Raw genomic sequence first — 14,696 nt, forward strand, 5'->3', positions numbered from 1 at the left:
GCCACGTGGAGGAACGTGGCTAGCAATCTCCCGCCACTTGTAGGGAAAAAATTCGAAAAGTGGCTAGTTATCTGAAGTATTCCCAAGGTGGCTAGTCGTCCAAACCTTTTACAAGGGGGCTAGTCATCAAAATCTTTTTTCAAGGGGGATAGTCATCAAAATCTTTTTTCAAGGGGGCTAGTCGTCCAAACCTTTTACAAGGGGGCTAGTCGTCCAAACCTTTTACAAGGGGGCTAGTCGTCAAAATCTTTTTTTCAAGGGGGCTAGTCCTCCAAACCTTTTGCAAGGGGGCTAGTCGTCCAAACCTTTTACAAGGGGGCTAGTCATCAAAATCTTTTTTCAAGGGGGCTAGTCGTCCAAACCTTTTACAAGGGGGCTAGTCGTCAAAATCTTTTTTCAAGGGGGCTAGTCGTCAAAATCTTTTTTCCAAAGGACCTAGCAACAAAGTTCTTCATTCAGAGCGAAGGCAATCGACAAACTGTTCGCGGTCTTTTCTCAGAAACACTCGCAACACAGTCAGCGCCCGCGCTTCACTCTGAGGGTGCTAGTTGTACCACCAGGTATCAAAATAAATACTTATTTTTTCCCATTAAACTCAGAGCAAGCGCAACAATTGTCATATATGCGCTTACTCTGAGGGGGCTAGTTGTACGGGGTGTCCTACCGGCACCACCTGGTACCGGCAGAACTCCCCGTATGTAAACTTAACCTGCAGGTAATCTGGTCATCTTAGGTAAATATCCTCTACCGGCATTATTTGCAAGACCCCCTACCGGCATTATCATGAAGACAACCAACCAAGGGTCACTATCAACAGGTCGCTATCTAACCACAAGGGACCTACCAGATCGTACCCTTGGATTGGTCTATATAAGGAGCACCTCATTTATTGCTATGAGGTACACAAACACTTAAACACACTTCTTTCTTACTCTCTAATCATCTCTTAATCATCTCTTAATCTCTCAGTAATCTTACTTAAGCATCGGAGGGGGGATCCTCGAACCACCCCCGAGGCTAGTTAATCCATTCTGTTGTGCAGATATCAACCGGCAATCTCGACAGGAATCCAGTATCCCACAGTCAGCTGTTCTCATTCCACACCCGGAACACTCCGTATTCATATAAATTTAAAAGTTGGAAAAGCGTCGATACAAACAAAATTTTTGTTTTTTGTCAATTTCTAAACGATTCCCAAACAATTGTTTTGATTTACATTTCTGGAACCTATAAGCTTAATTAGGTAAAATGCAAGCATCAACTAAAATGCTTATAATAATTGCATGAAAATATTATGGACACGGGTATAAATATAGATAGAATTGCAAAATTAGAACGACTCTAGACTTGTTAATTGGCCACACATTCATTTATGTGGATGACTGTTAAACACGAAATACATTATTAAATTACCTCTTAAAATAAACATGTCCATAAGACTAGTTAGTAGTTAATGTACATCCATTTTAGTAGTATTGTAGCCTTATTCTATTCTCAAAATAACTAACAATTTCTAAAACCAATTTTAATACACATTACTAAAATTATTTTTGTTTGTCAACAAACTCCACCCTAAAAAAATAAAAAAAATTGTAATCCAAAAAATTGTAATTCATAATACTTTTAACTTATTTGAGTAAAAATAAATATGGTATGTTCAACATAAAAATTAATATTTCACGAATTTAACGCACGTTCATTTAAAGAAAAAATAAGTATATCAGTCAGATTTAATTGAACCGGAGTAATTAAAAAAACTTTATTTCGTAAATATGAAGTAAGGTCCGTGAAAAAAGTTAGTACCACTAAACTTGGTATGGACACGTCACAGGGTCATATGGACTCATACCGTCTAAATCGTCTAATACAAGAATTCGCTTGGATAGAAAAGGAATGAGAGGAGTACGAGAGCGTCTACAACGACAATAATTCTATTGGCGTCTCAAAGCATTTGATCATTTTGTCTTTCTCCCTCGTTTTTCTCTCTCCTATTCAGGCCAAATAGTAGTTAAATTCCCAGAATAAATCATTGACAAGATCTCTCTCTATATTTCTCTGATCTTCTCAACGCCAAACTCTCCTCTTTCTATAATCAACTACAACTAACTCCTCTTTCTCTGTATTATCTTCTCTATTGAACTAACTATTTATTTATTTGATTAATTAAAAAATTTCCAATTTCACCAAATCTTTGTTTTTTCAAGCAAAGATTCAAATTTTGTTAGTTTTCATCGATTGATATGAGCTGTTGAGCAATTGGGTCGTCGTGATTTCGCCGGATAATCATGCCCCCGGCCGTAAATTTGCAGGAGACGGTGGAATCATTGCCGTGTTCTTCTTCAATAGCATCTCGTTTCCCTGATCTTAGAGGTGTTCGATGGCGTATAAATCTTGGGGTTCTTCCATCTTCTCTCTCCTCCACCATTGATGATCTCCGCCGCGTATCTGCCGATTCTCGCCGCCGGTAATTCCCCCCTTTCTAACTAGCTTCGCTTAATTATTTTGTTGTTGTTGTTGTTGTTGCTGTTGCAGCAGAGTAATTTAGGGTTTATGTTGTTGGTATCATGTTTTATGAATCCGGTTGCTTACTTGTTGATTTTAGATGATTTGGTTAATGGGTTTTTAAGATTTGTCAGCTTGTCTGATTGCATTTTAGTTGGTGAAATTAATTGGAATTTTAGTATTCTTTTTTGCCCCTTTTGTCAGCTCCATAATTGAGTTTGAATTTTAATATGACTGTATTAATTACAACATACCTTTATGTAGTCAGCAGCAAAAAAAAAAAACCGAGGATTTATATGGAATTAGAATTCCGAAAGAAAAAAAAGTACATTTGGGCCTTTGGGGTGAGTTTGTGGTACTTTGATCTTCTTTATCCTTGCCGGGTTTGTAACCGTTTGCAATGACAGTAAATTAGCTTGTGGTTTTGATGGTGTAGGTGTGTTTGATGCGATACAATTTAGATAAAGCGCCACTTAATTGTAAACCAAATGTATAGAGTAATAGAGCATGTCTAGAATGTGTATGGAATAGAGAGATTCTAATCACTCAGGTAAGGAACATTAAACATAGTGAAGAGATCTGTTAATTTAAAATAAGGCGCCAATTAATAATAAACCAAATTTAATTGCTGAATTCGGTAATCTGCTTGATTTGCATAATTGCATCAATAACCCACTGTGACATCACCTAGTAGAAACTTGATATTTTATGTTTCTCATGTTCTTATTTAAGAATTCTGCTTAAAATTTCCGAGTAGTAACTCTAGGGCAGTGCGATTGTTTTCTTGAAAGAACACCTAGATTTGTTTCTTGTTTCTTCTTTTGAAGTGAAGTCATGTTTGTTTCACAGGTATGCTGCTTTAAGAAGGCGCCTCCTTGTTGATCCACATGTAACCAAATTTAGTGATGATTCTTCAGATCTAGTTGTGGATAACCCACTGTCCCAAAATCCTGGTGAGCTTTTATCCGGTGTCTTATCCTTTTTGCTCTAAGTTCTCCTCTATTTCTCATTTTTGTTACTTAAACTCTTCATTTTATCCTATGTATAACGATCCCATATCAGGCACTTTCACTCTGATAGTTTGAAATCCATGCTGTATCAATTTTCATCTTGACACCTCAATTATTTTGATCCAATTAATAGAGAGAATTTGTAAAAAGAAAGGGAAAATAATAGAAAAGTCTGTTATGTATGGTCAGCTAAACATAGTATGCGCGTGTCTATATTTTAGCATGACATGAATAAACATAACACATGCAAAAGTCCTCTAAAAGCAAGAACATAGTTTATAACACATGCAATTTTGATGAAGCGCACCTGAGGGACACCAAGGCACTGAACTTCCTTTTCACATTTTTGTTGTTGTTAATTAAATGCACCTCAATTTTGGAGATCCCGAACTTAATGCTCTTATGTTCAATCAATCTCTTGGCTAAAGGAGTGTTTTTTCTTGTACTTTTTATGATTTAACCAAGTAGGGAGAAAAAAAGAATCTGATGAGTGATAACGGTGAATGCCTTAAAACGTTCAAAGGTATTAATTTGGCTAAAGGGTTCTAGTAGGTGTGTGAATATCCTTAGTTTCTTTTTCTTTGGGGATTGGGGTTGCTGAGTTACTCTATATTGTTAGATTGTGGAATGGCATTACCAAAAACTTGGTTGTGATCCTAAATGTATTTGGAAGCTTGGAACCTTGACACGGTGACACTCAATGATTCTGTTCTAATAATTTCCTTTCACATTCCATAGTTTTCACTCCTTTCTTGTGAGGCAGCTTAGCTTTTTTCAGGATTAATTTGGTTGTGAGAAGATGAAAGTAGAAAAGAGTTGGCAGTTCATTTGACAAATGCTCTATGACTTCTCTTCTCTTTATTCCCTCTTTGGGTCTTCTTGCTACTCTTGTGGCTGCTATGTTGCTGTTCTCTAGATCTCCTTATCTGTGGTCGATGCTATAAGCTTGATGCATTTAAGTAAGTATTTTAATATAGACAGAGAGGTAAAAGAGGTTAAAGTTGTAGCCTTACAGGTCTAAAGATTAATATACAGGGCCGGCTCCGGCGATTACAAGGCCCTGTGCTAAGTACAAAAGTTGGCCCTTGTAAAACATATAAGAAAATTTTCCATTGAACAACATACTTGTAGATGAGTTGTTTGAGAAGATGAAATGGTTTCTTCAATGTTATCGAAAACAATGGAGAAAGAAATTAAGTCAATTAAGGATATAATTGAACATAGAGTTTCGTGGTGGGTGATAAATGAGAGCATTAACTACTTTATGGGAAAGCAAATAATGTAAATTGGAGAGAGAATTTGTTGGGTATTAGATGGAAACACGGCTTTCATGGAATCAAGGGATTGAAGAAGAAGGCATTAAAAAAAAGAAGGGAAATTCTCTTTGGTAGCCTCATACTTTTGCAAATTTTCATTGGTAACAAAAATTTACCACTTTCTCTAAAATAGTATTAGTAATCTGAGTTCTCTCCAATGTAATTCACTAATTTGGATCGACCTAATTAACCAATCTACTACTAACTATGGTTAATTAGCAGGTAAGATCCAATTGAATGAAATCATGGTTTTGGTGTTTCCTTCTCTGTTTGCAATAACGAGCAGTTGAATGCATACATGCTGAATTTGTTTATGCGCATATTTTGTCATAGACTTCACTGATCTTGTTCTTCACTTACATTTTATACGCTTAACCTTGAACTTCGTGTACCAAATTCGGATTTACCGTCAGCAATTTACAGCAACAAGTATGTACGATTTCAATGGAAAACAGTCTCCGTAACGAACATCCATATTTATCATCCTAACATTACACAAACAAGTTGCTTCGAGTGTAGGAAACTTGAAAATCACCATACTTGTAATGGAAGTTGCGTACCTTGAGCTTGAGCCCCTTATCCCATTAAACAACCTGCAAAAAAAAAGGGCAGAGATGAAGGAGATGAAGGGGGTGAGAGGAAAAAAAAACGAAGAAAACAAAGGGGAAATGAGGAGTTGTTAAGATTTTAATTATCAGAATTTTTGGAGGGCATTGGTGATTACTGTTTTTGAGAAAAATGGTTAACTCTAATTAGATTAATGCGGTTGAAAATGGTAATGTTAGATTAGAGAAAACATAGTTACTAATGCTATTTTAGAGAAAGTTGCAAAAATTTCGTTCCCGATGAGAATTTGTACAAGTATGATGCTACCAAAGAGAATTTCTCAAAAAAAAAAAAAAAAAGATTTTCAGCTGTTTTTTATATTTTAATTTTGGGGCCCTGTTCTCGAGCTCCGCCTGGGCCACCCAATAGCCGGGCCTGTTAATATAAGTAAGGAACAAATTACACTTGCTAAAATTTTCGGATAGGCTCTGTACTATTGTCAACCGGTACTCTTTTTTGATGGTCAAAACTATAACCTGTAGAAAGGTTGGTAAATTATGGTCTTCGAAGCATGTGAAATTTCTGTGTTGTAATCGTGCTGTTTGGTTGTGCAGATAGCACATGGGGTCGCTTTTTTCGAAATGCAGAGTTGGAACAAATGGTTGACAAAGATTTATCTCGCTTGTACCCTGAGCATGGTAGTTACTTCCAGACACCAGGATGTCAAGGCTTGTTGAGGCGAATTTTGTTGTTGTGGTGCCTTCGGCATCCAGAATGTGGTTACAGACAAGGTAGGGTGCTGTTTTATAGAATTACAGTTGTTCTACTCTGTTTTTTTTATGGTGTGAGACTTGGGTGGTTGTTGAAGTTAACAAAAATGTGTAAGTCGAGTAGTCTTTTTATTTAGTCATTACCTGCAGGAGTCCAAACTCATTAATTTCTTTGATTAGGTGGCATGGGTGCATGTTAACTATGATAATTCTGGAACCAAATATTTTCCTCTGGCTACTAAATTTTTTGGATTGCAACCATTTGTAGGGATGCATGAACTTTTGGCTCCTTTATTGTATGTGCTTCATGCGGATATTCAGCATCTTAATGAAGTTCGCAAACTTTATGAAGAGCACTTCGTAGACAAATTTGACGAGGTTTTGTTGCTTGAAAGTCATGATTTCAATTTCAAGATATCTGCCGACACTCTAGAAGATGACACGGGCCTTCAAGAAAGTTCCAGAAAACATACAAGTCTTTCTGAACTTGACGCCAGTGTACAAACTATTGTTCAGGTAACTGATCCTTACGGGGCAGAGGGTGAGCTTGGCATTCTGTTATCTGGAAAGTTTATGGAACATGATGCATATTGTATGTTTGATGCTTTAATGAGCGGAGCAGGTGGTGCTGTAGCCATGGCCGAATTTTTCTCCCATCCACCTGCTAGTGCTACCCAAACAGGCTTACCACCTGTCATTGAAGCTTCATTAGCACTTTACCACTTGCTTTCTATTGTTGATTCCTCATTGTACAATCACCTTGCTGAACTGGGTGTTGAGCCTCAATACTTTGCTCTTCGCTGGCTACGTGTTCTATTTGGCCGCGAATTTTCTCTCGAGAACCTATTGGTTATCTGGGATGAGATGTTTTCATTTGATAACAATGCATCTGTAACAGCTCCTGCAAATGATCCTGGGGTCTTGAACTCCCCCAGGGGAGCATTTATATCTGCAATGGCTGTTTCCATGATGCTCAGTGTGAGATCTTCTCTACTTGCCACTGAATATGTCACTTCGTGTCTTCAGAGATTACTCAATTTCCCTAAAAATGTAGACCTTGAGAAATTGATAGGAAAAGCGAAATCTTTGGTGCCACTTGCTCTAGCGGCCAATGTTCCTTCACATTCTACTCCAGTGATTGGTCTTGGCTCCCAAAACAAGCAAATGGCAGTGAAAGGTCATGCGCATAGTCTCTCATTTGATTCAAGTGGTCCAGGAACACCAGTGAGTCTTGTACCTGAGAGATATTGGGAAGAGAAATGGAGAGTTGCGCAGGAAGAAGAAGAAACTAAGAAGGAAATTTCTGCCAAAAAAGTCTCTTCTCAGAGGAAAGGTTGGACAGAGAAAATCAAATCAAGGCTATCTAGAACTGAATCTGACCCATCCCCATCAAAAAGAGAAGCCAGACAGAGAGATAAAAAACCATCTGTCAGAAAAAACCTGCTGAAAGATTTGTCCCAGCAACTAAACTTTGGGGAAGATTCTGAAGAAACAGGGCATGATAAATTGTCTTGTCTCGAGGATCCCCTTTATATCGACTCCGATGTGTTTGTCCAAGATGCTGGGGATGAAAGTGTTGCTTACATCGGTGAGAGCTGTTCTGGCCTAAGCGTTGCCAGTGAAGAGCATTCTCCTGCCTTTTCAGAGCCACAGAGTCCTGCTGAAAATGACTCTGAGAAAAGCAGTATTGCATCAAATATATCGCACGATTCAATTGATGGTGGAACCATAGGTTCTTCTTCGTTTCAGTCTACTACAGAAGAGCCGCCCCTACCAATTTCTGATGTACCTGATGCAAATGCTTATGAAGCATCTGGTTCCGATAATAGCTCAAAAGAAGTATCAGCAATAGTTTCAAAGGAACGGAAAAGTTTAACGGGTAAGTTCCAGTGGTTCTGGAAGTTCGGCCGCCAAGCCTCTGGTGAGGGACCTTCTGATAAAAAGTCTGAGGTTGAGGATATCAAACCAGCTGATGGAGAGGATCTTCTGATAAATAAACCTGGGTCTTCTGTTGATGAGATAAACTGCAGCCTTGTGAATATAAAATCAGACGGCTGTGACCAGAATTTGTTATGTACATTGAGGAACCTTGGCCAGTCTATGCTGGAAAATATTCAGGTAGTGCCCGTAGTCTAACCTAACCTGTTGGCTTTCTTTTTTGTCACTTGAATGATTAGTTTAGGCCTTTGCTTCCAATTAAATAGTACTTGCGTATGATTGTTTCTCACATAATTTCTTTAATGAAATGTGAGAACCTTGTCAACTATTCTGTTAGCATTGGAAGGTACTAGTAGCCAACTGTTGATTTCTTCGCTCAATCTCTCATCTTAAGGTGGATATTGATGATGTCTGCCGAAGTTTTATTTTTTAGGTTGTTCAAACCCGAGTTTTGGTTAGATCATGATGTAGAAATCAGCTATTACTGAGGTAGTTTCTGTAGAGTTTGAGTTAGAAAAGTGTCATAAATTGGATTTTGCATTCTTTAAATCAAGTATTTAAGAATTTTATAAACCAAGTGGCTATGTTTGAAATGCTCATACCGAGAATAACTCCTACTGTTGATGTCTGCAAATTACCGAGTACATACTAGTGTTGCGATTTATAAACAGGTCCTTGTGTAATAACCGTGTATTTGGTGACTTTTGTGGCAGGTGATCGAGTCAGCATTTCAGCAAGAAAAAGGTCAAGCTGGTTCATTAGATAACCTTTCTAAGCATGCCCTTGTCGAGAAAGGGCAAGTAACAGCAATAACTGCTTTTAAGGAGCTTCGGAAAATCAGCAATCTTCTGCGGGAGATGTAAGGCTGGTTCTACTTATCTCTCACCTGTATATAGTATTGTTTTGGTAGCTAAATGCATTTTAATTGTATACACAGAATAAAGAGATTTCTCTATAAAGCTCATTCTGTGGTAGATTGAATTTGTGTGAGCAATTTGTAAATGAGGAATGCCCATTTTTTTCTACTTGGTAGAGTATATACGTAGTTATTTATTCAGGATTTGTCAATCAATTGCAAAAACTTCTCAAATTTTGGGCATTTTTTGCCCTCGAGTTTCTTTTTTCTTTTTAGTGCTAAAGAGGGGCACAACCCCAAAAAATAATCAAGACACTAAATACAAAGAAAATTTGGCGTTCCATTCATTGTCAGTTTCCAAATTTGGCGTTCCATTCATTGTCAGTTTCCAATTTTGTTTTTATGATTCTGAAAATCTCACACATATATATATATATATATATATATATATATATATATATATATATATATATATATATATATATTGAAAAGCAGGAAAAAATCATAACCTAAATAATAAAGTGATAAAGTGATATAACATCTAATCAGAATTGAGCGGGTGACGAGTGTGAATAACACCGTTGTCCACTATAGATGTTGCACGCATATAGAGAAATGATTTACCTTGACGAAGAATTCTAGAAAGTTATCGATCTGGAGAGAGCCCATTCCATCCCGTGGAGACAGGCAAGAGTCTCAGCATGAGACGCTGACATAGTGTTAGAATCCAACCTTCCTTTACTTGTATTTTTCCTTTCTATTGCTTTCTAGGATCTTTCTAATAGTTTTCTAGGCTTTAGGGAGAATTATTATGTTACTATAATTCCAGTGTTCACTGGCAAGATTTAGCTAATTCAAAATAAACCTCTATGAGGGGTGTGAACCAATACCTCTCATCAGAAGTTGCCTTTGCTTAATTCATGTGTTGTTGCTAGCCTTTATAGATATTGTGTTGTCGCATGCTTTAAGCTTTCTAAGACCCACCAAAGTCTCCCACAAAACATATACACTCTCGTCGACGGTCCCGCTTGTGCCTGTTGTGCGCACACAAGCGCCCCGTTCGACCATCGACCCTCGCTCTTGTCGCCAACAGACAAGAGCGCCCTTCAGAATCCGACGCTTACTCGTGCCCCTACGAGTCACAAGACACTCATTCCGCACAAGGCTTGCCTCCTTCCCCCCAATAGGCAAGAGGGTGCCGCACGGATCCGGTGTCAAAACATTCGGACCGTGACACATAGCCATGCCAACAACAGCATCACCGGATGTACAAACCCCTTGACCCGAAGCGGAAGAGATAACCCAACCCATTCCAAGCACCATCAATTTGTAAACAAAAATCAGTTTGACCTTCTCTCGTCCTACCGATGTTAACTCTCAGAAATCCAGGTGGGTAACTTGGATTTAGCCCTAGACCATGGGAATCTGTGGATTCCTTATCCAATAAAAGGATTTTAAATTCTTGAACTGCAATTTGGATATGAGAAAAGACTGTACTCAAATTACCACTTTGATTACGAAAAGCAACATGATTTATCGTAATCCAAATACTCCATAAGGAGACTATAAAGTATGGTAAACGCCGACCCTTCTTTCCATCCTGGCTAATAAACAACCGGATATAGTAGAGAATCCACTCTTGGAAAGAGATATTCTCATGAAAATTTGAGTGCATGCCAAACAAACCACTCCTCCAAACTTGTTGTGCTAACGGACATAACGGAAATAGATGTTGGCTATCCTCTTCTAACCCACCGCACATACAACAAGTGTTATCAATAAGGATCCCCTGAGAGCTTAAGTTAGACTTAACAACAATATCCCCAACCAAGAGCTTCCAGAGGAAAAGTTTCCACTTAGAGGGAATAACGTAGGCCCATAATGTTTTGTAAATTTCATGCACATCATGGATCCGACAAGTCATCTGGTCATCCCGATCCATATGTTGAAGGTAAACATAGCCTGACTTAAAAGTGAAGTTACCTGTTTGTTGGTGAGGCCAATAAAGAAAATCTAGTTCCCGTGAGTCAGGAAGATCAGTTGAAAGTATATTCCTAGCGTATTTAGCTTCAAAGCTATTCCAAACCTTTGAAACATCCCAACCAAGCTGACTAAGGCACATAAAATCACGAGCTTTCCAGGTCACGGATTCTGAAAGCTTGACATTTGAGGAGAAAATCGGTGTCTCCCCGTTTACCCATTTATCTTTACCAACAACTATATGTGTACCTGAACCCAATTTCCAAACACAACCATCTATAAGCAAGTTTTTAGCTTTCTTAAAGCATCGAAATCCCCAAGAATAATAACCGCGCAACAAAATACGTGAACCTGTTGCCATTGGAGAAGTGTCCTTTGCATTGTACACTTTGGCCAGAAGAAGCTGAGGATTGTTGTGAAGCTTCCATGCTTGCTTCATTAAAAAGTTGTATTAAGAGTAGAAATCTTCCTTATACCCAGACCACCCATTCCTTTAGGTAAATGGAGAATATCTTTCATATCCAATGCATACCCTTAACACCTTGCTTTGCCCAGAAGAAACCCGCGATCATGGAATCAATCTTGTTCGCTATGCTCTGTGGAATCTCCAAATAGTTGAGAATATGAGAAACCGTTGAGATAACCACTGAATTAATAAGTATCAATTTCCGTTGTTGCGACAAAGAGACTGCATTCCAAGAGATGAGTAACAGAGCTACTTTATCGATAAGAAAATGAAAACGAGTGCTCTTTTTTTCCAATAACATCTATTGGCACCCCTAAATGAGGCTGAAACTGTGCCACATTTGGCATCCTCATAACAGATTTGAAACTTTCCTGGTCCAACAAAGAAGTGTTAGGACTGAACTTCACAAATGACTTTTGCAAATTCAGTCGTTGACATGATATATCACCAAATCACTCCAAAATTGAGAATATATTGCTACAAGCTGAGGTAGTAGCTTTGAAAAAATCATGGCATCATCAGCGAAGAACAAATGAGAAATATTCGGACCCCGCCTGGACATTTCAATTCCCCGAAACAACTTTATATCTTTTCCTAACCCTAACATGCGTCCCAAGATATCCATACAGAAAAGGAAAAGATACAGGGACAAAGGATCACATTGTCGAAGCCCACATTTTGGGATGAAATGAGGCGAAGTCCTTCCGTTGACAAGAATTTTATAAGAGACAGTACTCACGCATTGTTGAATAAGTGAAATCCATTTTGGTGGAAAACCATAAGAACGAAAAACCTTAAACAAGAAGTCCCAATGGACCCTGTCATAACCTTTGCTCATGTCCACTTTTATTGCCGCCAAATTAGAACCAGAATGCTTCCTTCCATTAATGATTGTTAATAACTCATGACTAAGAAGGACATTGTCCGACATATACCTTCCAAGAATAAACGCATGGTGTGATTCATAAATAGTGTAGGCAACACCACTTTGAGTCGATTAGCTAAACACTTAGAAGCGCACTTGTAAATGGTGTTGCATAAGCTTATCGGACGCAACTGGCTAGCTTCTTTTGGAGAGGAAACCTTAAGAATCATAACCAATAAGGTTTGATTCTGTTGTTTCAGTAAGAAACCACTGGACAAAAATTGTTGAATGGCATCAATTACTGATTCTCCTACAATATTCCAATGCTTTTTATAGAAGTCCACTGAAATTATCGATTCTCCTACAATATTTCGTTGCCAGTTAATCCCCCGAGATTTCTTATTCTTAAGACACCAATTACGAATTCGATTACGAGCAAAAATTAATTTCCTTGACAAAGTGACCATGGGAGAGGCCACTATGGATAAATTCCAAACTTCCTCCACAATAGAAGTTATTTCAGAAAAAGTTAAACACCAAACTTCAAGTTGGTTTAGTCTGTTTTTCTTCAAACCTAAGTGCGAGGTTTCAAAAAAAATGGCATCATGATCTGAGACAAGGATTGGTTGATTAGTTACTCTACTATCTGGGAACTTTAAAAATCACTTAGTAGACATATAAGCTCTATCCAATCTTTCCAAAATCAAATTCACGCCATCTCTTTTATCAGACCATGTAAAAGGAGGACCAGAGAAAGGGACATCAGATAAATTCGAAGCCATTTTCCATTGTATAAAATCCTCCCATCCCTTAATAGAAGAAGACCCCCCCCCCCCCAATTTGTCTAAGAAAAGATCATGTTGGTTAAAATCACCAAGAACTAGACAAGTAGGAAAGGCAAGAATGAGTTCTAGCATCTTAGACCAAACTTCAAGTCTATCTTCTACGTTAGGAGCCCCATACACAAAAAGAATTTCCATTTCATTAGTATTATCCACCACTATTTTACAAAGCACTAAATTTTGGGAGGTGAAAATATAAAAGACATCATATGGGCACCATCCTAACACAACCAAACCACCCTTGGAACCTATCGAGTCGGATCCATATACAAAAGAAGGTTTACAACTCCTAACCGAGGATTCTACATCAGATACACTAGCCTTAGTTTCTGATAAAAATATGAACATAGGATCAAAAAAAGGTCTTTAACCAAACCACGTAAGGAACAACTAGACAACAAGCATTGTTAGTCCCATGGCAGTTCCATGATATTATTTTCATAATGAGCGTGAGGGCTGCGAAAGGCTAGCCACCGCACCCTTGTTAGATCCTTGACCACCTGACGTTACTTCGTGAGATTCAAGAGTATCACTTTCAGTAGAAACCTCTTCAGAAGTACTCCCTCCTGAGTTTGTACCATAATTTGGAAAAGAAAAGTCTCCTGAAACTGACCCAACTGAACCTGAGAGAAACTTTTTCCTCTTACAATCTAAAGAGAGATTGAAGTATTGGCAACACTTCTTCCCACGCATTGCATGCTTGTTGTTTAAACTAGAAAAATCACAACTCAACGTTGCAGTGACATTATGGACAACATTAGCAGCCGCAGCAGTAGCAATATTATCGGCGATGTTGACAGTATTAGCTTCAATAATAGAAGTATTAGCAACAAGGTTGACAGTATTAGCAGCAACAACGTTGATAGTAACAGCCGAAGCAATGACAGTATCAGCGACAGCCATGACCGAATCAGCAGTGATAGTACAGTCAACAACATTTTCGACCAAAACAGTAAGCTTATTAGCAGCAATATCAGAAGCTTTATTAGTAACAGATTCAACAACATTCTCATTAAAATCAACAGCATTATCAGCATTCTTTGAAGTTGCAACAAAGCTCAAACCTACGGAAGAATTAACAGTAGTAGGAATCCCACAAACAACCACTTTAGGCTTGTTATTTCTGGAAATTACCCTTTTCTTCTCCAACCCTGGTCCAACACCAAATTGGCGAGCCAACAATATATCAGTGAAGCGTTGTGAATAGGGATGGTAGCGGGTCCAGGACCCTACCCGGACCCTGTCAGATCCTACCCTAATTTTAGGGTATGGATCTTTATTTTTTAGACCCTATAGGGTAAGGGTAGGGTATGGGCATATGCTGTTTTTTTTAGGGTAGGGTAAGGGTCTTAATTTTTCAGACCCGTACCCTACCCATACCCTACCCGCGGACCCTTAAGACCCATACCCTACCCATACCCTATATTTAGACCCACTTAAATTTTGTTATTTTTATGTACTTCACTTTTTTTTGTAGGATCTTGATGATGAAGTAGATGATGATACATATGGACGATAACTACTATTAAAGTACTGAATGGATGTCTATCTATTAACATTAATGTTGTGTAGTTAAGAATGTGGGATTTTGTAATTTATGAGCTT

The 14,696-nt window shown here is 38.2% G+C and overlaps 1 protein-coding gene across 1 annotated transcript; it reads left to right on the top strand.

Annotated features, from left to right (window-relative positions):
- The first annotated feature begins 1,905 nt into the window (after positions 1-1,905).
- Positions 1,906-9,139, top strand: LOC110800677 (uncharacterized). Its single transcript, XM_022005986.2, has 5 exons — positions 1,906-2,464; positions 3,352-3,455; positions 5,989-6,165; positions 6,413-8,262; positions 8,796-9,139. The coding sequence occupies exons 1-5, from the start codon at positions 2,286-2,288 to the stop codon at positions 8,943-8,945; spliced, it is 2,460 nt and encodes an 819-aa protein (XP_021861678.1). The 5' UTR covers positions 1,906-2,285; the 3' UTR covers positions 8,946-9,139.
- The last annotated feature ends 5,557 nt before the right edge of the window (positions 9,140-14,696 follow it).

The sequence above is a fragment of the Spinacia oleracea genome, chromosome 2 (assembly GCF_020520425.1).
Source record: "Spinacia oleracea cultivar Varoflay chromosome 2, BTI_SOV_V1, whole genome shotgun sequence".
Taxonomy (NCBI): Eukaryota; Viridiplantae; Streptophyta; class Magnoliopsida; order Caryophyllales; family Amaranthaceae; genus Spinacia; species Spinacia oleracea.